At 39.4% G+C, this 27,423-nt stretch overlaps 1 protein-coding gene across 1 annotated transcript; it reads right to left on the bottom strand.

The window, feature by feature from the left end:
- Positions 1-1,185: 1,185 nt before the first annotated feature.
- Positions 1,186-26,788, bottom strand: LOC143733016 (reticulon-3-B-like). The gene is made up of 7 exons (XM_077224543.1): positions 26,716-26,788; positions 21,148-21,436; positions 16,480-16,618; positions 15,690-15,759; positions 15,389-15,435; positions 15,240-15,298; positions 1,186-1,790 (listed from the first exon to the last, which is right to left on the bottom strand). Exons 1-7 carry the CDS (start codon positions 26,786-26,788, stop codon positions 1,742-1,744), a joined length of 726 nt encoding a protein of 241 aa, XP_077080658.1. The 3' UTR covers positions 1,186-1,741.
- Positions 26,789-27,423: the final 635 nt, after the last annotated feature.

Consider the following 27,423-nt stretch of genomic DNA (forward strand, 5'->3'; position numbering starts at 1 on the left):
CCTAACTGGTCGGAGCCACCCTAGGGACCATGTGTAGTACGGCCCTGCAGGGTTAGTCCATGTTTCTGCGCATTCTCAGGACACATCCTTGCGGTAGGTTGTGGCTTCCACATCATTCCTTTTCCAGTAGAAAGGGCACGCTTTTCCAGTGTTATCCAATAGTCTCACTGTGTGGGTCATGTGGAACAGCAGTGATTGACATTCTCTGTGTAAGCCCTGTCCCATCCTCCATAGAGGGATTAGGAGGCTTTCACAGGGCACTGGAAGGGGCAGCATCTGTGGCGCTTTGGTAGGGATTCCTATTCATCGGTCACCAACGTGACGTTGAGAGTGACCGACTGAAAGGGAACGTCTCGGTTAAGTATTGAACCCTTGTTCCCTAAAGGAGGGAACAAAGACCTCACATCCCATCGCCACGGTTGCTGAACCACCGCTGGCGCGGCCGAATCACTAGCTCAGCTCCTCAGCGAAAACCTGAAGATGCGATGCACCTGCTGCTCATTATATACCCACGCTGCAAGGTGGGGCATCTAATGCAAATACCGGTTCGTTAAGATACCCCCGAAGTAGATTGGCCTCTCTTGCGAGATTCCTATTCGTCGGTCACCAATGTGATGTCTCAGTTCCCTCCTTCAGGTAACAAGGGTTACATACGTAACAGTGATGTTACATTAAATAAATGTTACTATAACATTTAAGGAAGCAGTTGCTCGATGAATGTAGATTCACTCCAAATCCAAGGCAATTTATCAACTGTCGCTTTCATTGTGGCTATTATGATAGAGAGAATTGTTTTATGACCAGTTTTTTTTGTTCTTGTTCCCTTTATTCTGAGGGGAATTTCAGATCGATCTCGTCGCTATCATTGTGGCTGCAAAATTATATTCAAACTCAAATTAAACCACTTTAATACTGTACAAAACACATAATCAGCACCTGAGATTATTAATGATAAAAGATTAATAATTACAATTATACTTGAATATGAAATATTGCAATTATTAACCCATTAAGTGTAATGATTCTGTCTCAAGTTAACAAAGAAGGCTCAGAAGAGTATGAGAAAGGTGGGATTAGGATGGATGATTTACAGAAAATGAAATCAAACAAGAAGCCGGAGAACAAGAAGATCCAAGAAATCTGATTTGATTCAGCAAGCAGTGAAGCTGTTTTTGCAGATGGAAAAAGCACTGACAGCGACATCAATGAATTTGAGGTTGATTTAAAGGATTACAAAGAAATGTCCTTAGTTGAAGATGTTACAGCTGCAAAACTCCATGCAGCAACCAAAGTTGCCACTTTTACCGTTCTCCCTCACAACAAAGAAAAAAAGTAACTCTGACTCACATATGCAACAGTAAATCGATAAGTATCTGACTACACAAGAAATTAGCAGTTCTGATCTGACATTACAGATGACACAGATTTGGTAGGGTCTCTCTTGATGGGGTCAAACTGTGTTCCCTAGTACAGTAAGCATTAGACCTTTTAGAAGCAGGATTAAATGGGTAAGATTTACAGGGGACACAAGGGAGAGAAGCTGTTAATCAAAGCTCAATTTATTGAGCAAATATTGGATTGCAGAGTTTGTATAGTCTGACCCTATGTACAAACATCAATGATTAAACAGAAACTCAAAATGACTGGAGTGCAGTGACAGGCTTATGGCTTCTTTCTGCTAATATATAAAGAATACTGTAAGTCAATGGATGCTCAGGTTTTTCCTGATGATAGAAACCCATCATTCTGCTTTGCTCCATTTTACAGGGCCAGGGAGTTTTTCTTGCAATCTGCACAAAGAGAAAAGAGAGGTCGATGAGATAAGTATATTTTGAAGAACATTGGACAAGACTAACGTTCATTGTACGGACACACAAAAAAAACGAAACAAAAAAAACAACATGAACATCAAAAAGAAAGTAAGTAAGTTTTAGTCATTTTCCAAGGACAATAGATTGGTACAGTAGATTAGACCTGAGGGACAAGTTGGGTCCATAACAGTACCGATCTGTGTACTGTCTCATTGGTTTTTACCAGAGATTTGAGCTCCCTGAACATGAGGGATCTGCAATTGCTGTAAATGAGTCACATATACAGTATTTACAGATTTTTATAGGGATGCAGGGCAAGAGCTGGAGTGGATGAAAGGAAGAAGACTGGATGGCACAGGACCCTCCCTGCTGAAAAATCCAGCACAAACCAGCATGGATGGTCCAGGCTGGTTTATGCTGGTATAATACTGGTCTAGCTGGTGGACCAGCAAAATGGAGCTGGTTCACCAGCATGGTCTTGCAGGTTTGAGTGTGAGTAGGCCAGCTGTCTGTATGCAAGCATTGTTTAGGGGACAAGCATTGTTTTTTCTTGCATATTTCTATATTCAACGCATTAATGATGTAAAGAACAATATAAAAAACAATATAAGGTAAAAAAAAAAAAAGATTTATTGATTTATATGATAAAAACCCTTATAACTATGGGTATGAAAACCAAGAAAATTAAAAGCAATCATAAGCAGTTTGTTCAATACCATGGGTTATAAGAAGAGTTCCTTAGGACAGTTAATAACAACTTGATAATGAAAGTTCAAAACTGAGAGTTCCTATTTTTAAAGACTTTCATACTTATTTGGAAAGTCACATGTGTCAAAATCCAGCTGTCAGTCACTGATTCCAAAAAGTGCACATATAGTAAAAGTTATGTCATTACAGTCATGAGCATGACATATTGTTGAAAATAGTGATGGCATGCACTTTCATGAACTGCTGATAATTAATTCAACCAAAGTCAATGGCCAAGGGCCAAACTAAAGGGAACACCGATCATCATAATGGTAACTTCAAACTGACTTCAACAACTTTTGTACATGTACCATATGAAATAAATAAAGCCAAACTGGTTTGCAATAAGTGAATATGGTAATGCTGTTTTTGGAGTTGTTTAATCATTTGCAGTTGTCTTTATCTAAGGCTGTGTGGCTGTAAGTCAGTTGACTGTTCCCAGATTACTTTTAATATTGAATGCGATTGAGTCTTGAATAAGTTTCCCACTACATATTAAATCTTCTCCTGCTCTTGATGTTTTAAATCACTTATCAAAACATGTTTGTTTCGTGTAGCATTTGAAACAACACTAGGTGTAGTATAATGTAAGGTTAGGTCATTAAAAAAACAAATTTTTTTGTAATTAGCCAACTTTTCGAAAACCATAAGCTGGACATCATCTTCCTGACAGAAACATGGCTTTACAGTCATCATAATTTTGTCCTAAATGAAAAATCTCCAGCAGGTTTTAGATACTTCAGCTCCCTAGACTTGTTTTTATTAGTTCTCTATTATCCTCCTAGACTCAACAAAGGCTTTCTTGATGATCTTGGAGAACTGCTTTCTAGGATTTTAATTAACTTTGAATGTGTTTTAATCACTGGTAATTTTAATATCCATATGTATGTAATTTCTGACCCATCGACTGTTAATTTCACAGAGTTACTAAACTCATTTGGCCATATGCAGCATGTAACACACACACAAACATCGACACACACTCGATCTGGTGATCTCATGTGGCTTAACCGTCAGTAGATGCTGCCATATCTGACCACTATTGTGGATTTAAGTACCAAAACTGTGAGTGATAAGAGAACTGTGAATAAGCGGTATCTCACAGCTGATTCTGCCGTGACCTTCATGGATCTTAGTCTCAGGCTCTCTAAATATATTAACTGTGTTGCTCTTTTAAAAACAAAGACTCTGGGACATTAAAGCCCCATGGAGAAATAGTACATCATATCGTAAAATTAAGAAGAGCCTCCAGGAGAGCAGAAAGGCCATAGAAGACCATAAAGCTTACAGTTCACCATGATATCTATATCTTAAAATGTTAAATAATGCAATGAGGTCAGCCAGAAAATAGTATTTTTCAAGTTTAATTGACCGCAACAAAGACAACCCTAGATTCTTATTCTCCACTATCGATAGGCTACTTAACCCCTTAGCTCAAATATCACCAGAGATTGCAAAAAATGTTATGACAAAATTACTTCCATAAGACAAAACATTGCCAGCACTCAGCCAACTTGTAAAGTCTCCAACTCCCCATCTAGTCCTTTGAAATGCAACCTGTCCTCCTTCTCAGCTGTCAGCCCCAGTACACTTACACAGATCATATCACATATGAACTCCTCTAGCTGCTCTCTAGACCCATTGCCCACTAAATTTCTCAAAACAGTTATGCACTGCTTATTACCAGACATCCTGAATTTCATTAATCAGCCCCTAGAGCAAGGCTTTCCACAAATTTTTGCAACTGCAATTGTTAGGCCCCTACTGAAGAAACGTAATCCTGATTCTTCTGTGCTCAGTAACTACAGACTGATCTCTAATCTAATTTCTTGGTAAAATAAAATAAAAAAATAGTATATATACTGCTTAATTACTATCTCAATGCCAATAATCTTAATTAGACATTTCATTCTGGCTTCCGGCAAACCACAGCACAGAAACAGCCTTGATTAGTGTTTTAAACAATCTGCAATTCAGCTGTTAATTATTTGAAGAAAAATGCACTGGTATTTATTTATTCACATTTATGCAGACACTTTTATCCATAGCAACTTACATTGCAAGGTACACATTTACATTCTAATCAGTTCTTGCTTTCCCTGGGAATCGAACCCATGACTTTGGCGTTGCAAACGCCAACGCTCGACTGTTTGAGCGACAGGAAATTTTATTTATTGATAAAGCCATTTTGAATTAACTGCCCTCTTATCTCTGTTGTTTTATTCAACGGATTTGCCTAGCAAATACTCATTATGCTCTCAATCAAGTTACAATCTATGGGCACTATTTTAACAATCTAAGTGCATGGTCTAAAGCGTACGGCGCAAGTGCACTTGTGTTATAACAATGGGAAAAATGGTTGGCGCTCCCGGCGCATGGTCTAAAGGGTACGGCGCAAGTGCACTTATGTTATAACAATGGGAAAAATGGTTGGCGCTCCCGGCGCATGGTCTAAAGGGGTTGTCCCTATTCTCTTAATGCGTAATGGGTGTGTTTTGGGCATCACATGAAATAAAGCAATCAGAGTCTCATCTCCCATTTGCTTTAAAATCCAGTTGCACTCGCGCCATGGTGGATTCACTATTTACATGATGGAATTTGCAAGCAAAAAGACTGAATGCTTCTCTAGCGAGGAAACGGATGTGCTCATGCGCAAGGTTAAAGGTGCATTCGGCAACCCTAGCTATTTATTCGCTGATTTTCACTTTTGTTGTCGCATGTTTTCTCAACGAGCTCCCCCTACAGCTGTAGGACGTATATTTCACAACACTGTAGTAAAAAAACTCACTTGCGGCCCCTCCTCCCCCTTTCTACCGCTGCTCATGTGCATTTGTTATTATCGGAGCCAACTTAATCGTGTGGAGTATGTCTACCGAGGTGGGTAATACATCATACACATTGAGGTCGGCGTGTGTGTTTATGTAGAATTGCCATAAAGCAGTTTGTGTTTCTCGCTTGTTCTTGCTTCTCACGGGACTCCCTATTTCCCACTTACCGGGACGTTAATCCTCATGTTGCAAGGTTGGTTTTCCGCCTGGGAACGTTGGGGGGAGCGGGGAAAGTCCCCATTCTCACCAGAACAGGTTATTAAACCATCCAAATGATTTCTAAACGGTTTTATTAAGTTGAAATAGTTGCCGAATGCCCCTTAAAAGCTTTAGACCATCTACGGGACTAGCCGGAATCCACCATATCTTTATGTTCACAGTAATAATCTTTTACATTGTAATCCTTTTATTTTTAATATTTGGCTAGTTTGTGTGTATCCCTGTGTGTGTAATAAGCAGAGTGTGTGTGTAATAAGCAGTGTGTAGCGCGTTGTGGACCCGCCTATAGGCGCACATTACTAACATGCCCTTTAAATAAAAAAATAAAATACTGTGCCATTGACTTTAGACCGGGTTTCAATTAGTCAATGGCTCAGTCTATTTCAGTCGCCTCAAAATAGCAACCCGCCAACAATACACACACTCGATCTCAAACAAGAAGCCCATGGGCGCACAGATGAGCGCTAATGCATTTGCTATTTAAATAACGGCGCAGGACATAAAAATAATAACTGCTTTTGACTGAAACTAGCAAAAAACACTTGTGTCATGCCTGGCAAGTGTATGATAGGCCTTTTTTTTTAGAACTAAGCTTCTAACTAAACTACTAGTTAGTTTTAACTAGTAACTAAAACTTCCTTCAAATATGCCACCACCTCAGATTGGAATTGAAAAGCTACAAAACTTGGTGTCATATAATCATTTAAAAAAAAATCTATGTAACCTACAGAGTTAATTAACTGGTTATTTGTTTTATGTTGGATTTAGTATTGTGTTGCAGCTTTTCATAAAACAGGCTCCAAAACATGTCTCAAACTAATTTAAACAAAACCTCTCCTAAGAGATGTAAATAGCTGCACACAAGTTTGGCTGTGATCCAGGGACATCACTGTCACTGCATGAACATGACAAATGTTCAAATATACACACACACATTCAAAATTGATCTGATGTTGCATTCACATACCATAAGCACACTGTGTACAGCGCAACGGCGTTCACATACCTTGAATATTTTCCTAGACTTCATGCATTCTAATCAGGTGCCAAGGCAGCTGATTGGCTGTGAGCGATCAATCCTCTGATTGGCCATGTACAGTTGCTCTGATTGGCCATGTACAGTTGCGCTGGCACTGTGTTTGGCTGAGACATTGAGATCTGCTTATAGTCTGTACTGTGTTTACCCGACGATGCTGAGAAGCTCAGGAGAATCCCGGGATGGCGGTGTACCTATGTGCTCTGTGGTTCCTCCCACACCATGTTATTTAAACATGTTCCTATTCTCCAAATAGTTGGGTTTAGGTTACGTCAGGACGAAGTTAACTCTTTCCCACCACTGAGGAACACCACTTAGGACAGCATATGTAAAATAATGCAATTATCAACATTAAACAGCAAATACAAAACTGCCTAATCTTACTGAATGAAATGGCCCTGTTCTATCTTTTGATATACTGCATGGTCAGATATTAATACAACAAAATATTCTGGGGGCCATGACATTTTTGTGAACATGATCAAAAATGCTGCCGGTGGCTGGCATCATTAAAAAAAAAAAAAAACACTGCTGCTTTTGACACCGTTGATCATGAGATTCTACTCGACCTGCTTCAGACCTGGATCGGCCTATCAGGTCCTGTCTTTGACTGGATCAGGTCCTAATTTAGCAACAGAGAATACTATGTTTCACTGGGTACCTACAACTTGTTTTTTTTGCCATTTCTTGTGGTGTTGCACCTGTCCTGTAGCTCAAACAGTAGAGTGTTGACGCTTGCAACGCCAAGGTCATGGGTTTGATTCCCAGGGAAAGCAAGAATTGATAAGAATGTAAATGTGTACCTTGAAATGCAATGTAAGTTGCTTTGGATAAATGTCCTCAAGGCTCAGTTTTTTGTCCTCTATTATTTAACCTAAACACGCTTCCTTTAGCTGGTGTAATTAATCATTACAATATTTCATTTCACCAGTACACAGATGATACTAAACTCTATCTCTTACTTTCCCACAATTCAATGTCCACCCTGCTGGACTGCATAGAGAGCATAGAATTGTGGATGTCACAGAACTTTCTACAGCTAAACAAAGATAAGACAGAGGTACTTGTTAAATGTAATGACAGACGGAGAACATCCATTGATCCACACCTTGACTCTATATCACTAAAAGCCAGTAATCAGGCCAAGAACTTGGGAATTATGTTTGACATTGACCACAGTTTTTTTTTTTTTTTTTTTTTTTTTTTTTTTTTTTTTTATCATTGTTACTAAAACAGCATATTATAACCTCCAAAGTATGTGACATTCTCCGGGATCTGACAATGGCAAACTTGTTCATGCATTTGTTATGTATAGACTTGACTAATACAATAGAATTTTTGCTGGGTTACTGTTAGAGATCGCCCTCGCGATCAGAGGCATAATAAGACCAAGGCAGCAGGAGATCCCAGTTGAGGTGAATTTATTGGAAAGACAGTGCAATTCCCATAGCAAAAAACAAAAACAAAGAAAAAGAATACTAATATTTACAAGTTTGGGTGGGAACGTAGCCACAACTGCAGTTTGAATAGTTTGGTTAACCCACTTCCACTTCCACTTCCACTTCCACTTCCAGCCTGACCATCTACTCACCATGTACTAACTCTGGCAGCCATTTATAGTCTAGGCCACACCCCTGGAGTGTACCATTCTACAGGTTTTACTTTCTTACATATGCACTTCTTATCACCTTATGCATATAAAACAACATCTATCCATGGTTAAATTACACAATAACACAATAAAACAATGCAACTAATGAATTAACAAATATAAACCTTGTTTTACAGGAATATTGGAAACCCCAGTTACGTCATACCCAACATGGTTTCTCCCAATCAGGCAGCGCGTCCACCATGTTTAAATAATCTGGTTTTAAAAATAATACAGGTTTGGTCACTGGTGTTTCACAAGCAGGTACGTTATATATGTTATAGTGTGTAACCCAATCTTGAATAAAGATTTCAAATCAAACATATGTGTATTGTGGTTATATATAACAATGAATGAACAATGTTAGCGGCCAATGTTGCCCAAACACATTGTACATATCCACTACACATAACAAGCAAATACACATCGTACCCTCACATCTTAAACACATTATACAAAATACCTTCAAATTTTTCACAAACATTGCAAAAGTCTGAGTATGCATGATATTGGTGTCAGTAAACAGACTGTGTTAATGCTGCGACAATGTGTGTGTGTGTGTGTGTGTGTGTGTGTGTGTTTGATATGGTGTACGACGTGCATACAGTCCATTCATGATCACGGGGTTGCACCGTGACAGTTACCAAAGAGCTCTATTAAACACTTTCAAAGAGTTCAGAATACAGCTGCTCGAATGGGAAATCACATTACTCCAACACTGGCTGCCTGTATCATTCAGAATTGGATTCAAGATCTTCTTATTAGTTTTTAAATGTCTACATGAAACTGCACCAATATACTTTTCTAATTTGTTGAATAAACTTACTCCAGCAAGATCACTCCGAACATCAAATATTAATTTGTTGGTTTTGCCAAAAACACGGCTACAAATTGGTGAGTCGGCCTTTAGTCATTTCGGACCAGAGTATGGATCTCTCTTCCTGACAAACTACGAGCCATTGACTCACTGTGCACTTTTTAAAGAAAAGTTTCTCAAAACACATTTGTTCACTATGCCTTCCCTTGATTTATTTTATTGTTGTATTTTATTAACTTATTTCTATTATGCGATTTTATTTTTGGTTCGGGCTGTCAGAAGAGAACTGAGGAGTGATATTTTGGATGCGCATTTTTTTATAATATTGGATATTTTGGACCGTCCTCGGCTGCCAAGCTTATGTCCTGATAGACCCGCCATTCCTATAGGCAAAAAATGCGATGTGCTTGTTTCTGTTCATGCGAGTTCATTAAAAATACATACACCCTCACAAAAAGAGCTGTTTCCTCCTCCAACAGACACTGTGTTCCTCGCTCTGCCGCAGTCTGTGCCTGTTGTGGCCTCCCAGTGTTATCAGGATGCTATCCTGCATGAGCTGTTTCCCCACCGGCTATTTCGACGGGACGATATTCAGCTCTAATGTCAGTTTCTGGACACGTGGGAAGTCATTTCAGGCATCTCGCATCGGCTGCTCAAGATAATAGAACACAGATACTCTCTCCAGTTAAGACGCAAACCACCTCGTTTCAACGGCGTGATTCTGCTGCTAAAATTGCCTCAAAATACCCCCGTTTTGAGACAAGAGGTTTACAGACTGCTCGCAAAAGTAGCGATAGAGCGATTCCCTCCTGGACCTGAGAACCATCAACCATTTGTGGTTTCGTACATAAATCGCCAAAGTGGCATGCGCTCCAAAGCCCTTTTCGAGAAGGCTGTGGGCCTCCTATTGTGGGCGTACATCTCCCCATCAGAGCATCACACATCCCCGGTCTCCTAAACCATGGAGTGGACATGCTTTCGAGCAGGATGGATTCCTCAGGAAGAGTAGAGACTTCACCCCGGGACGAAATGGATGATTTGGGAATGCTTCAGGAGGCCGGAAGTGGATCTATTTGCAACAAGCGAGAACACGCACTGCTCGCAGCTTTTTTTCGCTGTCTCAAACCCCGCTAGTAACGCGCTGACATTTGCCAAGAGCCAGACTTTACGCGTTCCCTCCGGTGAAGATTTTGCCTCTGGTGTTATGCAAAATCAGGGAGGAGAAAGCATTTGTGATTCACGTTGCCCCGAACTGGCTGAATTAGCCTTCGTTTCCGGACCTGAGAGAGATTCTGGCGGCTCCTCCATGGCGGATTGCCCTCAGCAAGGACCTGCTGTCTCGATACGGCACCGCATCCCAGTGCATCCCAGAGTTGTGGAGCCTTCGTGTGTGGCTGCTTCAGGGGTCTCAGAGGTGCTAATGCCTTGCCTCCCCTTGCTGGACACACTCACAGAGTCTCGTGACCCTTACATGAGGCGTTTTTACACTCTGAAATGGAGAGTGTTTGTGAAATGGTGCCATGATAACGATATCGACCCGGCGAGCTGTCCTGTGTCGGATATTTTACGTTTCCTGCAGCACAGGCTGGTTAACAGGAGCCTTCAGTCCACGCTAAAAGTGTCACAGCTCTGTCTTCCTTGTCTTGGTTTCCTCGTAGTTTAGTGACAGAGCTGTGACACTCTTGGGTTGTCGTGTGTTTGTGTCTTGTCTGGTCTATTGTGAGCACATGGCTGTTATGTTGTTCCTTGTGCCATGTGCTCTTCTGTCTATTGTCAGCCCCTCCCATCCCGTTATCTGTTTAGTGATTAACGTTCTTCACCTGGGTTGTCTCGTTAGTCTCCTGTGTTTGGTTCCTATATAGTCTCCTTTGTGTTTGCAGTCCAGTGCTGGTTTGTTGTACATGTTATGTGTCTTCGTGTTCCTCCCGAGATGTCTAAGCCCTGAAGTTTGTACCTACCCTGTTTGTTTTGTTATTAAATCACTCTGCATCTGAATCCACGTCTCTTGTCTACCATTCCGTGACAAAAAGTCTTTGTGCCTGCTATTGCCTCGTTTCGTTCCCCGGTTAACGGTCAGTCGTTCGGAGAGCATGGGCTGGTGCTCAGATTTCTCAGGGGGGCGAGGAGACTACATCTCCCTCGTCTTCAGTACCACCGTGGGATCTTGTTCTGAAGGCTCTTTCTCGTCCCCCGTTTGAGCCCTTGGCATTTATCATTGTGAGGGAGCTCTCTCTCAAAACTGCTTTGCTTCTTGTTTGGCTAAGTCCATAGGAGATTTACATGCGTTCTCAGTTAACTGCGATTGTATTAGCTCTGGACCCGGTGACTGCAGTGTCACTCTCCGGCCAAGACCAGGTTACGTGCCTAAGTCTATTTCTGCTTCCTTTAAAGGCACAGGTCATTTCTCTTCCCGCTTTGTCTTCCGAGTCATCAGCCTCGCATGATGCTGACGCTCAGAGGACTGTTTGCTCTGTCAGGGGTTTGCAGGGTTATATTGATCGCTCAGCCGCCTTTCGACAGTCGGACCAGCTCTTTGTGTGCTACGGTGGCTGATCTAAGGGATGGGAAATCTCTAAACAGAGGCTCTCTCACTGGATAGTGGACGCCATCGCTTTGGCTTATGAGAACCAGGGACATGAATGTCCCCTCAACTTTAGAGCTCACTCAACCTCGGTTCCCTGAGAGACGGTGTTACATCCAAGGACATATTTATTTATTTATTTTGTTATTATTTTCTTGTGAACTTCTTTGGTTTGCTTTACTCCTGAAATGACATGGTTGTGTGCCCTGTGTTTTTATTTTGCTTCCTGCCTCTTTTTCTCTCTCTCTCAGGTCAAATCGTCAGCACCAGTAACTCGTTTGTGAGTGTGCCTGAGATGAAGAGTATAATGGGGCAGTCCAGGGTTTGCAGCAACGAGACACACTTCTCCCCTGCTCCGGATTGAACTATGTTGTGGAATGTCTTTGCTTTGCTTTGTTAAAAGCGATACTTGTCTATCCCTCGAGGCTCAATTCTTGTGCCAATCCTATTCAACCTGTACATGCTCCCAATTAGCCAAATAATGAGAAAGAACCAAATCGCTTACCACAGCTATGCAGAAGATACACAGCTCTACTTAGCCCTATCGCCTAACGATTACAGCCCCATTAACTCCCTGTTCCAATGCATTGATGAAGTAAACAATTGCCAAAACTTTCTTCAGTTAAACAAAGACAAAACTGAAGTCATTGCGTTTGGAAACAAAGATGAAGTTCTCAAGGTGAAAGCATACCTTCAGTCTAGGGGTCAAACAACTTAAAATCAAGTCAGGAATCTGGGTGTGTCTCTAGAGTCAGACCTTAGTTTCAGTAGTCATGTCAAAGCAATAACTAAATCAGCATACTATCACCTGAAAAATATTGCAAGAATTACATGCTTTGTTTCCAGTCAAGACTCAGAGAAACTTGTGCATGCTTTCATCACCAGCAGGGTGGATTATTGTAATGGACTCCTCACTGGCCTTCCCAAAAACACCATAAGACAGTTGCAGCTCATACAGAACGCTGCTGCCAGGATTATGAGCTGAACCAGAAAATATGAACAAATCACACCAGTCCTCAGGTCTTTACACTGGTTGTGAGTTACATATATGTAGAAATGTTCAGGGAAGAAGGAGGCGTGAACCGGCGAACAATCAAAATATACTTTATTTAAAATAAAACAAACAAACCAAAATACCGCCAGCAGCCCCTCGCGGACGACTGCTGGCTACCGAAAATAAACATAATTGCCAGCAGCCCCTCGCGGACGACTGCTGGCTAAAATAAAATACAAATACAAAAACCAAACACAACTAAAATACAGACCAGTTCCTCTATCGAATATCAACGTCGTCGCTCCTCCTTTATGCTTCCGCTCCTCCGTGAGAGATGTGAGACCGGTGTGCTTCACAGGTGTTGCTCATTAGCAATCGCACCACCGGCCTTGCGCCGTTCTCTCACGTCCCTCGGCCGTCCTGTTCGCCACATACCCCCATCCCCCCTCACAGGCCGGGGGGTACACATGAGCCTGTGCCTACTGGCGCTGGGTAGCCCTCGGTGGACGGCTCGACGCTCCTCCGCCGCCCGGTGGACGGCGACGGGTCCTTGGGCTCTAGGGCAGACGGTAAGAGTCCCCCGCTCCCTGCTCCTCCCCTTTTCCTGGTGGACGGCAGCAGGCTCCGGCACACGGCGAGCGGCGGCGACTCGCGCACCATGCTCGATTTCCCACAGCGGCGAAGACTTTCTGACAGCGCGTTCCTCCCTCTTCCCGGGTTTCGGCATAAGTGTAGCAATGTTCATGGAAGGAGGAGGCGGGAACCGGCGAACAATCAAAATATACTTTATTTAAAATAAAACAAACAAACCAAAATACCGCCAGCAGACCCTCGAGGACGACTGCTGGCTAAAATAAAATACAAATACAAAAACTAAACACAACTAAAATGCAGGCCTGTTCCTCTCTCGATCATCAACGTCATCGCTCCTCCTTTATGCTTCCGCTCCTCCGTGAGAGATGTGAGACCGGTGTGCTTCACAGGTGTTGCTCATTAGCAATCGCACCACCGGCCTCGCGCCGTTCTCTCACGTCCCTCGGCCGTCCTGTTCGCCACAATATAGGATTGATTTTAAAGTATTATTACTGGTATATAAACCATTCAATGGCCTAGGACCTCATTACATTGCAGATATGCTCACTGAATATAAACCCAACAGATCACTCAGATCATTAGGATCACATCAGCTAGAAATACCAAGGGTTCACTCTAAGCATGGCGAGTCTGCTTTTAGCTACTATGCCAGCCGCAGCTGGAACCAGCTTCCAGAAGAGATCAGATGTGCTCCTACCGTAGTCACATTCAAATCCAGACTCAAAACACTTCTGTTTAGCTGTGCATTTACTGAATGAGCACTGTGCCACTGTTCGTCCGACTGTTCGTACTGTATTTTATTTTATTTTTTATTCTAAACTGTTTCAATTATTCTGATTTCTTTATTATTTTAATTTCTTCTATGTAAAGCACTTTGAATTACCACTGTGTATGAAATGTGCTATATAAATAAACTTGTCTTGCCTTGCCTTTGCTTTTGACATTCAGAGACAGTAGTTGTGAGTTAGCGGTGGCTAACTGAGTTTAGCAGTGACCTGTGTTAACTGTAAGTGTTAAGTGATCTTGCTCTCACTTCAACAGAACATTAAGCAGAAGGTATTGTTTTCCTGTTAACCCTTTTAATAATTACTATTGTGAGGGAAGCTGTAGGGGGTGAGTGCCTTTTTCTTTTAATACTGCTTTTGTCCCTTTTTTTGAATAGCAAGGGAGTTGAGGGAAGTTTAAGTTGTTTATTTATTTTTGTTTATCCTTTCTTAGGTTAGTTAGGACTCCTCCCTAAATTAGTTAGTGGGCCGTTTTGTTTATTTTAGGCCTTGCTCTCCCCTGAGTAACCTATGTTATGTCTTTTTTTGGTCTTTTTTGTAAATAAAATCCTTTCTTTGATATATCATCTGGTGTCATCTTCACTCTTGGACAAAGGATTGAAGTGTGTTCTCGTCTTCCTCCTTTTATTTAATTTTACGCCTTTTCCTTTGTTACCTCCCCCTGACCCCTTGACAGGTAGGGGAACGTAACAGACAGGAACGAGACATTGTCGCTGTGCTTGCCCCTCGATCAGCTGTTCAGCGTTTGGTTTCAGATCTTGATGCAATTGTCCTTCCTCCTCATTTTGAATGCTCGTCAGAATTTGCATGCGATTTGCATACTTTGCAACAATTGACTGGCGTTATCCTATATGGTTTCAGAATTTGTGGAGAAGGAGAAGAGTTCCCGCAGCGTCAGCTAATACAATGTCTCGTTCCCATCTCTCAGGGAGCCGAGGTTACAATAGTAACCGGAGACGTTCTTCAGACATGTCCTGAAACGGCCATCAGGTCCTGCACTGGGAAAGGGCCTGTATCTGGTGTTGTGTTCACCCATGTTTTGTTTTACTTGATAATTACATATTTAACACCTTGTCTAATGCTTGTATTCAGTTTCATGTGCTTAGACTTTGATTTTATTTTGAACTGTGGTAAAATAAGGTGCTAAAATAAGGAATAAAAGTGAATCATACATACATTGCCAGTTTCTCTTCAAGCTGAGATTGCACACGCACCAAATAACCATCAATCTGGGCCTATAGCAAATCAAAAAAGCTTAGAAAATAAAATGAAGAACACTAAAACCAGTAACAGCAAGAGCATAAAAGTTTATGAAACATTCTTACTTTGTTCCTCTCATACAGTAGCGGTGTGCAGAACAAGATGATATCAGCTGCCAAGAAAAAGAAGAACATTTTATAGTCATTGTAAAAAATTATATAGAGGGTGGGTTATTTCAGTGGGGCATAAAAAAATGCATTCATTTTATACCTTTTTCTTAAAGTACTGCATCATATTAAAGGAATTCATCATTGTATTAGCAGTACCTTCTGTACTGTATGTTATGTGAATTTACTTTAACCACCAATATACTTATATTTTATCATTATTTTGACTATTATTATCTATTTATGAAGACAGGCTTACCAAGTATTAAAATTGTGATACCATTGAAGACGGCCCCAACACATGTGAGAAACCACATAACAACTGCAAGCTGCAGATAAACACAGCAGGTCAGTCACTTTTTACTGTGAAGCAATACGGTTACTAATTTAACATACAGTATAACAAAGAATTGAATATAAGTATGAATGATTTTCTTAGCAAACACTATTCTTTTAAAGGGCCCCTACATTAATGTAATTTACATGATTTTCAAAGTTTTATGGGGTCTCCTATAATATGTTTACAAAAAGAACAGTCTGCTCTGATTGGTCAGCCGGCCCCAGTCTGTTGTAATTGGTCAGCTGTAATTTTGTTGTAATTTGTTGTTAATGTAACGCCCCTTAATAACCATTTTGTCTCAGATTCGGCGGCTTCCTGTAAACACTACTGTAAATACGCTATATGGCATCAGTTTTGCTGTATCAGTTTGAGTCTGAGCCCAATAATGACATAGTGATTTCCCTCATTTCCTTTGACTCTTCCTGGCCTTTTAACTGTTTTTGTTTGAGGGCGAGCCAAATTACCCAGCAGGCAGCGTTAAGAAAATGTGTTCTATGTTGACGTAGTTACATTACACACATAAAGTCAAGACTACAGAGAGAGATTCACTCTCTTTGCTGTTGACTTTGTGCTTTGTAACTTTAACAGATTGTTTACATGCACTAACAGGAATATTGCACATTAAATTAATGTTAAAATTGAAGAAGCATAATAGACCCCCTTTAAATAATGAATTTAGCTGTGAATTGTTGTAGATAAATGGACATACCTTCAGTGAATCCACGACATCTTCTACAAGCACAAGTCTTCTTGTCTGTATGAGAGCAGTGTTAAATTTCACCAAAAATATGTCCATGTACCTGTGGGCTGTGTCCGCTGAAATGCGGACATCTCTTTCCATCAGAACTCTGTGGATGTACAAAGATCTCATATTACATTTATATCCAAGTCTTGTCATTACAAGAACATTCAGCCACTCGAGCGCAAAGCAGCATCGCACCGAGGCACCAGTATCTAGGAAGAAAAGCTCTGTGAGATCTCGAAGAGAGACTCCAGGAACAGCTAGCCCGATGACTGCAAATCCTACACCTAAAATTGTACATTGTAGAAAACAAAACAGTCTATAATAAATCCAAACCGAAAACTGAGACAGGAAAGAAAGAGAAATTAGCAATGTAGTATTTAAATATTTGTTCTCTATATTTTGTCTTAGATCATTAAGCCGTTGTGCTGTGTTATACACCTATCCTGAGTCAGTTTCCAAAGGTACCTTTGTACACAAACCCTGCCTGCAAAATCACTGGCTTATAGAGCGATGAACGAACTGTTACATATGTATTTTATTGATAATATTGCATATAAAATTGTATAATATTTACCCAGTTATGTTGTAAGTCTTAGGCTGGAGAAAAACATGTTTGCAGAGTTATTGGCCCTCATTTATCAAAAGTGCGTACACCAAATTTCCAGCGTACACCTGGCGTACACTCAAAACCACGGTGACTTTGATATTTATCAATATGGACGTTGGCGTACGGCACGCTCAAATCCTACGCCAGGTCAGGAGGTGGTGTATGTACACACGTTTAGAGTTAGTGCGGAAATGCGCAGAAAAACAATTCCTAACACCACATAACAAACTGACAAACTAAAAGATATAAGGAGCTCTTTTCCAAAACGCGATAAACGCCATTTTTAAAAATAAATTTGTATCTTCTTTCTATTAATAAACTAGTGTTGTGTCTGCAAAGATGAAATTGATGATCACCATCTCCGTAGTGAACGCGCCTATAGAGAGAGTAGCCTATTTCTTTTGGTTTATAATTGTTTCGTTTAAAGACATTTCAAGCTTTCTTTATAGATATATTTCTCATGTCTGTGAGGCATATACTGAGTTTCGGTTAATTTGTGATGAGATGCGCTCCAGTTCACGTGCAATGCAAGGGACTGCGCCCGCGCCTCCATGTCATGACTCATGATTATATTGTCTGCTTCTTATTTATCAAATCCAGGTAATTGGTTGATGAAAAAAATATTAAAATTAAGATACAACTTATACAAAACGAAATTCACTTTAAAGAAAGGCTTTCTACAAAACAAAACTTAATTAAGTGGCCAAAATCATGTCTGAGCATGTCTCCCGATATATTGCGCATCCTATCTTAGCCTATGTTCACTTTTCATAATCAACATAGATGGGGAAAAATAACATAATTATTTTTTAAGAAATATGAAACTAAATGCACTTAGTTAATGGCTACAACACGTAGCCTAATAGTAGGCCTGAATATTGTTATCATTACTTTTCAAGTTCGGCACGAATTACTATTAGCCTAAATGTGTTACTAAATGATTTGAATGTATTTTTAACATTGTTGTATTTAAGGACTGTATCTGTGTGTTATTTTTAAATTATTTGTTTTATGTGGTGGACAATATTGGAACGTGACATTGGAAATATTTATTTTTATTTTTACTATTTTATTTATTTTACTATTTATTTTGTTTGGCTTTTATTTATTTCATGCAGTTGCACTTATTTAATTTATATTAATTTATAGTATGAGTCCCTGATTATATGTTGCATGTTCTCTTGTTGTTGTTTTTGTTGTTGTTTTTTTAGACAAAAATGGATGGATTTATAGCGTTTTGAAAATAATATATAATTAACTTTGAATTTATCATCAACAATATTGTTGTTTGATTTAATAATAATTTTTCATGATGGTGATGGTCTCGATCTCCAGAGAAGTGTCTCCTCTTTGCCGTCTTCCGTGTGTCGATGGTGTAAAATGAGGGTGTGGGGAGGCGGATACTTGAATATATAGGGGCGTGTTATTCTAATGATGATCGTTTTCAGACGCGGCATTTATCAAGGGCAGGTATTGCGTACACCTGGATTTCAAAGGTACGCACAGCTTTATAAATCAGGCGGTAAGAGGAGTGTAAGCATAATCTTACGCCAACATATACACCCGTTTCTACGCAAGAATGATAAATGAGGGCCATTGTATCTGCTATTTGAGAACAAAGAGATAAGACTGTTCTGTATATCACTGTACAAGTATTTGATTGGGCTAAAAGTATGTATTAGAGTATGTATTAATACTTTTAGTATTATATAAGAAAGTATCTTACTATAGACATGGGGTGATGCAAACAACAATTCAGAGGAGAAAATAGGCTTTTTAGGATATATTCACACGGTCAGTCCAAATCCGATTATTTGTTTACTTTAAAGCAAAAACAAAAAAACTGTATTTTAACTTTTATGTAAGGCCACATCCACACGAAGCCAGAGCTTTCCCTATGCGTTTTTTTTCCCTCGTTCTAAAAAAAAATTCTGTAAACACGGCGTCGTCTCAAGAAATATCTGCGTACACACGAAACCACAGAAACCGACTCAAAACGATGTAGTATACATGCCAGATCAGTATGTGGCGCTGTAATTCTGCCACTGAGATAAACGGACAAGAAGACTTGGAGCATGCGCATAAACTATGTATGGTATACAGCGTTGTATTCAATGTATACAATAACATTAGGCTCAGTAGCTTCTTCTTTTCTTTTTCTTTTTTTTCTATTATTTTTGAATATTCGTTTCGTTAGCGGACGCATAAAGCTTGCCACAAAGAACCGGAAAAAGTAATCATCATGAATGTGTCAAATATAGCAAGGAGATATTTTAATTGTTTATTATTAAACTAGTGTTTTCCGTGTCAGTGTCGGCTGCAAAGAAGTTGACGATGGTGACTCGCCATCTTCACAGTAGTGAACGCACCTATAGAGAGAAATGTACATTTCATACGGATTAGCCTACATAAGATAGTTGTCTGTATCTTTTCGTTTTGAATTGTTTTTTAAAAAGTAGATATTTCAAGCTTTCTATAGATATAATTGTGAGTTTCGTTTCATTTATGAGACGAGCTCCAGTTCACGAGCAATGCAAGTGATCGTGCCGGCGCCTCCATGTCCTGATTATATTGTCTGCTATATTTGCTTCTTATGTATTAAATCCACGCAATTGGTTGATGAAACATTGATTTAAATTAAGATACAATTTATACAAAACTAAATATGTTTTTTTTAATGGCTACAACAACGTAGGCCTATAGTACTGAGAAATTTAATGTCGGAGCGGAATTTGAGCGAACGTCGTTTTACCGGTGAGCGTGCGGGGTAGGGGTGCGTTTTTGGAATAATAATCAAATAATTACCAGCGATCATCGAATAGTATTTTTACTTGAAATGCCCATCACTACAAAATATGTAATGTCTTAATCAGACAACAGACAAGCATCATAGCATAAGAAAGAAAATATAAAGAAATAAAGAAGTAAACTAAAGAAATAAAATAAAAAATAATTCAAGTAAATAATAAATAAATAAATAAAATAGGCTCAGTAGCTACAAGCATGTAGTCCGCCGTTGTTGTTGCTGTTACTGACTTAGCGGTGTCTGACTAGGGTCGACATGTGGGGTGAAGACATCATCGTTTCACAAAATATACGGATTGGCTGTACACACGAAAACGCAAGTGTGTCGTTTTCAGATTTATCCACTCTGGGACCCAGTTTAAAAAAATAGCGGTTTCAGACTCCTAAAACGCCGGATCCGTCTGGACGAAACGCCGATCCGATCCAAAATTTTTAAGTATACAGCTAAACGCGTCGCCGTGTGGAAAAGGCTTTAGTTTTTGCTAAATATTTTGACTGTTATAGTGTGGCTGAAGCAGGGCGGGGCCGAGAGTCGTGGGAACGGAGTCTCGAGTCACACAGAGGAGCTCTGGGAGAATAAAACGATCAATGACAACAGTGAAGGGGAAGATAGGACCAGGCCTGGGACTTTATGTTGTTATTTTATTTAGCTTATATGCGACAGTCATCCGTGAGAGCCTTCCACTTACTTTTGTTTTGTTGTTTATTTTTATTTTATTATCAAACTTATATTGATGATTCACCGGTTCCCGCCTCCTCCTTCCCTGAGCTTTGAACTTTGTAACATATAGAAATAAATTGTAATCAATAAATTAACTTTTGTCTATGATTAGAAATGTGCCTCTCGAGATGTTGATTTATGATACTGAGAAAGAACAGATCATGGAGGATTCTTCTGTCCAGGTCAGGTTTTAAAGTGCTTACCATTAAGGTCAGATTTGACTTTACCAAACCTGTGAATAATAGAAATAATTAATTTCTAATCCAATTAAATGATCATACTTCTTGTTCTCTGGGATAGAGAGAACTTTACTGTCAGAGAGATCAAACCCTTCCAAGTGTTTTAATAAAGTGTTTATCCATGAACTGTAAATAAATGCCTTCCACCCCTGGACACTTTCACTTGGCTTTTGTGAATTTTACCTTCATTCATCCTCAAAGACACCAACAGATCAGACTGGTGAATGGAGATTTATAAAATACAACAAAGGCATACATACTTAAAAGGGTGTCCTTCGTCGGACTTCTGTACGGCGTGCACGACTGACTTGTAGATTCTGAAAGTGATGGTGACACAGAGCAGGGCCAGGAGCAGGTAGGATACGACACTGATAACACTGAACCTATCTAGAGATATGAGCACCAGCATCGAGCCACCAAACACTAGCACTGACTTCTTTGGCTCCTGCCAATACACCAATTCCTGCACTGCAGAGAGATATGGATGTTGGATGGATGGCAAGATGAAGACTGCCTCCTCATGGTCCTTTTCATTGGTCCAGTCCTGGACTGCAGAGAGAGAGAGAGAGCGAGGAAGAGAGGAAGAGAAAGCGAGAGAGGGAGAGGGAGAGAGAGAGGGAGAGGGAGAGAGAGAGAGAGACTTTGATTTTTACAACTCTTGATTAAAACATGTACTAAAACACTAAAATACAATGTATTTCACCCCTGTAGACGTACTGCTATAATCTGCACATACAAAGAAAAAAAGAAAAAAATAAAATAAGAAAATAAAATTTAAAATGACCATTAAACATCACCAATTAAACACTATACTTTCATCTTCACATATTGACAATAAAGCACCATTCACACACCATTTAGACTCAAATTCAAATACGTTTTTTGTGATTTGATAGAATTTATGTTCCAGTCTGATTCTGGATTCAACCAAGGCAGTAAACATTTTCAGCGCGCTCATATTTCTCCCCTCAGCAGCCATTCTGCAAGTCTTCCAAATGGCTAGTTTAGCTTGCCCAACTGCAAAATTTGCCAAGGTACACTGTTCTCTATGTGTTTTAGAATACTTGCATCCATAAATAAAGAATGTCTTGTTAAAACAAAAACCTAGGCTTCCAAGTATTCTTTCCAATAAGGTAAACAGTGATACTAGCCTAGGACATTCAACAAAGACATGGAACACAGTCTCTGGTTTAGTACAAAAATTGCAGAATGATAAAACAGCCATATTAAACTTAGAAACAAAACTATTTGTAGGTAATACACAGTGCAATATTCTCCACTGTAAATCCCCAGATCGTTTTGGAAGGGGACCTTTATACAACAGTCTCCAAGAGGGAGCAAGATCATCAGAGTCCATATGATACTCTCTCCATTTTGTATCACATCTCTGATTAATATTCCCAAAATAGTCAGTCTTTACACATATCTGATAAAACTCTCTTTTTCCAACAGCTTGAATATCAAGCTCCTGCAGCCCCTTAAATTTCAATAACTTCCCCTCTTGGTCATCCTCTGTACAAACCCTTGGTATACATTTCCTTCTCTGTGGGCGTCGAGTCAGTTAGCGTAGTGCTACGTCACACGTAGGCTCACTATTGGCCGACGCTGGTCATGTGTGTGATGCGTGTGACGTACATAACTGAAGCGCTGCGCTGTTACACTAGTGAACTCACTCGAGGCCCGCAGAGAAGGAAATGTATAGTTGAAATAAAGTCGTTATTTTTGTTTGTTTTTGCGCACAAAAAGTATTCTCGTCGCTTGATAAACTTAAGATTGAGCCAATGTAGTCACTTGGACTATTTTAACGATGTTTTCAATAACTTTTCGGGGAACAAGTGTCAATCCCTTAGAAGCCTATGGAGGAGTGATCCAGCTCTCAGATTTAATCACAAATATCTTAATTTGTGTTCTGAAGATGAACGAAGGTCTTACGGGGTTGGAACAACATGAGGGAGAGTAATTACTGACAGAATTTACATTTTTGGGTGAACTATCCCTTTAATTACGCAGCTGTCTCTAGTTTTAATAGTTATCTAGTACTGTGTATTTAAGCCCTTGGTTCCCTTTGTTCAGTGTTCAGTCTTGTCTTTAATTTACATTGTGGTGGCAAACAATTTTATAACTTTTATAAATTTTATAAGAATAAGAGACAAAGATGTACAAATTGTCTTTAAAGCTTATTTATTGTCTTGCAAGAAAAGGTCAACATTCATACAGTCATACAGAATGGCTCCAGAGAGGGGCAATGAGACGAGGGCATCCTTCCTTCCTTATAGTCTTGAATCCTATAATCCCATTATTTGGCCTTATTTCTCTAGGGCAAATGAAAATGTCTTAGCCATAACTAACTTCATTAGATTTGCTTATCATATGCTACCCTTGAAGTGGAGGCCCTCTGTCTCGGTCGTGCATTAGTCACACATTTGCACTTATACGAAAGTCATACATATAGAACATATAAAATTTCTCCCACAACATGAATGTGTGATATATTCCCGGTGTTTTCTTAAGTGTTCTAAATATATTTAATAAAGCCTGTTCTTGCTTTGTTCTCCATCATTCGTGCTCTTCATTACTACAACCATACTTGATAGAAGACTGAACCCAGAAAGAATTTGAATATGGACTTACCTGCAGTGTGTTTGCTCTGTTTGGAGCAAGAGCAACGACCCCTCAAAGACTACAGGTGTGACTTTTTATAACTGGCATGCCTCAACAATTTCCCTGATCACTCCCTGTGTGTGTTTTTCATGACCGGCCTTAACGAGCACACAAAGGCTAAGTTCAGACTGTCAGTCCAAATGCGATTTTTTTTGTGTATATCCGTTTGAAATCCGATCAGATTTAGCAAGTGTGAAAACACATGAAATGTGATTTTTTTCAAATATGTTTCAATCTACATCCATATACGGTTTGGTTCTAAATCACATTTCTGAAAATCCGTTTCAGTCTGACCACTCTACTTGCATTTCGGGTTGTTTATGTGACTTTCTCATGCTGCGTAAAATGTAAACGTCAGACTTTGTTATAGTAAAACATGCTGAAAGTCGCAGCCGAAACAAGGCTGTGTTGTTCCAAAGTGCCGAACGAGCAGAAAATGACAATTTAACATAGACATGTTTGTAAACCGGCGGAGACAACAGCGCGGAATAAAGCCACGCATACCAGCCTCCTACGGTTCTGCCGTTACCTCAGAAGACGCAGTACCCCAGCCAGGCGGCTACGCATTGTCATGTTGTAAAATTTAAATAAGACAACATATCTATTGCAAACCCCTCCATTTTGCGGTTGTTGTTGTATTTGGCATATTTATACCAACGCAACGTCATTGCCTTAGAAACCAATGCAGATATTCCGGAAGCTGCATGAACACACAAATCGGATCTGAACAGTTGGAATACACAGTGTGGACATCAATAATCTCAGATCAGATTCCAATCAGATACACAAATAATTGGATTTAGCATTTGGCAGCATTTGTGGGTGTTGGTGAACTGCGGATCACTGGACATCATCAGCCCCACTCCGGACCCAGAGCCGAGCCTGCCTCTATGCCTACGCCTGAGCTGACACCAGTGCACAGCATTGCCCTGGAGGCCGAGCACAGCAATAGCTCTGACCAGGTGCAAGAGCCGGCCACATCGTCTGTGCCAGTGTGTGTGCTCGTGGAGTAAGAAGGCATGGAGGGAAGCCCCGCACACACTCCTGCCACTGAGGGTGACTTACGTCTGGCCTCTGGGAATTATTTTGAGGAATGGGAATTGTAATTCCCTTAAGTGTAAACTTATTTAAACTTCAAACTAATTTAAACTTCAAACTACTTTAAACTTTAAACTAATTTAGGTTAAAGTTAAAAGTAGTTAGAAGTTTAAATTAGTTTAAAGTTTAAATAAGTTTCAATTAAACTTAACTACTTTTAACTTTAAACTAATTTAAACTTATTTAAAACTTTAAACTAATTTAAACTTCAAAGTTAAAAGTAGTTAGAAGTTTAATTTAAACTAATTTAAACTATAAACTAATTTCAACTTCAAACTAATTTACACTTTAAACTAATTCACATATTAAACTAATGTAAACTTCAAACTACTTTAAACTTCTTTAAACTTTCTGGTCCAAACTTTCACAAGCCAACTTAAAGTTTGTCTCGACGAACTTTTTCTAGTTTCATCTATTTCTGTAGCAACGGGGCACTATTCTGTATGAACTATGTATACCTGAACTGTGTTTACATGTACCTGGATCTGTCCTTTCATATGTGGAAACAGTCCCCCAAAATGGTCAAAACATCCTCGTAAACACAATCAGTTGTGTCTTAAGTGAACGTTAACAGTTGATGTGCATCAGTATATTGGATCCGTGCATTCGGTCTTAAAGTGACAGCGTCCTAATATTCCTGTTGCTGTCTTTGTAATTATTGTTAATCTAAGAACAAAACAAAAAGAAAATCACTCACTGTTTTTGACTGAATAACTTTCTATCTATAATAAGTATTAATATATATTTTATTTATGCAGTGTTATTTTACATTTGATTTGAATTTCTGAATTTTGTTCAGTTGTGTTTATTTGTGCTATTGCTAATTCTTACTGCATTACTGACTGTATTGTTTTGAATAAATGTTTAAAATTTATATTAGTTTAGTTTATTTATATCTAGTTTATTCGTTAGTTGTTCTGGCTGAATGTTTTGCAAAAACACAGAAAAAATATAATTGATATCTAAATGTTTGACTTATTTTTTTATTTTTACTATATTGGAATCGAAAATGGGAATGAATAAGAATTGGAATCGGAAACCCTAAACCTAAAACTCAAATAATACCCCAAAGTGCATTTGAAGTGTGCTATTTGGCCCAGGCCCTGTCTTGCACCTCACCCACAATTTAGGCACACTTACAAGCATGCTACTGCCACCAAAAGGAAACTATAATAAGCATATTTAATTGTAATATCAGATCCACTGATAAATGATGCCGTCTGGTGGGTGAATCAAGAATTGCATGCAAAACCGCCATTACAGCACTGTATGAGAGCGGAAACAACTTATTTTGCCTTATTTAATAACACTGATTCAGCATAACAACCATTCATGCTCAAATAATATGGTCCATAATGCTTGATATGTAATTTAATCCTCACGCTAAGAAACAGGCAAATGAACTTATGAGCATTGCGGTTGTGCATATTGGAAATAAAACAGTGAATTCGCTCTCTGATCCATATCCTCATTAAGATCAATAAGCTGACGATGAGAGTGTTGTTGTGATGTGCTTGTCCTTTGCTTTCCTGTCAGTAGATATTTCATAATCTAGATCAACAAAAACATACATAACTGACAATTATTCCAGTAAATATAGTTGTCTTATACTTATATTTGCTAGAAAAGCAAGCGTTTATGTCTCAGACTAACTGAAGCTACTGGGTCAAAGACATTAATCTGCTTACAAATCAGCCAATGAGAGTCATGTGTGAAGACTTAAAGGTCAGAGGAAAATGCACAAATGTAAAAAGGACCACAATTGGGCATCACAAAGTACAAAAAAACAACAGATATGACCAAAAGTCTGATTCTGGAAAAAAGTAAATTTGTGCAAATCTCATACTGAACAGATCTCGATAGTTTGAACTTTAATACTTTAATATGTTTCATAAGGTTTTGCACAAAGGCATACTGGATAATACAACATTGGTTTTGGTTGGCTGGAACGTGATTTTACAGTCAGTCTAATGCATGACTGTTTGAGAACAGATTATAATTTTACACATTTACACATTTCTGTTGCTGACAATATTCTACAACCATTCCACATGAATTATTTAACTTACCTGATGAGTTGGAGTCTTTCAACGACACAATGGAGTTTAGGCCTGAGGATGAAGAAATCGTTGGATCTGCCATGTCACAGTTGTAATGGATGTAAAACAGTAGGTGAGAGTCGATGGGTTACGAACAGTGCTCAGCGCTCGTCTGAAGTGTTGAGGGGTAATGTGCGGCGAGTCTAAATGTTTCAGTGGATTAATGTAGTCTTGAGGCATACCAGGGGTGTGTTTAAACTCTTTAAGCAGCTTTTGCCATGGCATGTGGTTTTATAGATCAAACATTTTTACCAATCCCACGGGACAATGTACTTGAAGAACATACAATAAAAATTCAAATTAATTTATGGTTAACAAAAGGGCGTTTCCTCCTTCAAGTGCCTCCTCAAAAAATTGAATGAGATAATATTGAAAAATAAAATAAAATAAAATAAACAAATAAACTCCCTGAAACGCCTCCGTTGTAGTCTTGAGTTTTCAACACGTCACAATATTCCTCATTATAATAATTAATGTGCAGAATAAAGGGGCGGAGCCTGGTTGAGTTAGTTAGTAGTGTGTTAAACTGGCGGTTATGGAAAGGGGCGGGACATTTCCCAAACACACTCAAAGCGCTCGACCAATCACAACACACTGATCCAGCCGACCAATCAGAGCACAGTGTGCTTTTCAGAAGGAGGGGCTTCATAGAGACAGGAAGTAAACAGAGCGTTACTG

The sequence above is a fragment of the Siphateles boraxobius genome, unplaced genomic scaffold (assembly GCF_051911475.1).
Source record: "Siphateles boraxobius isolate OS27281-9 unplaced genomic scaffold, OSU_SipBor_1 125, whole genome shotgun sequence".
NCBI lineage: Eukaryota > Metazoa > Chordata > Actinopteri > Cypriniformes > Leuciscidae > Siphateles > Siphateles boraxobius.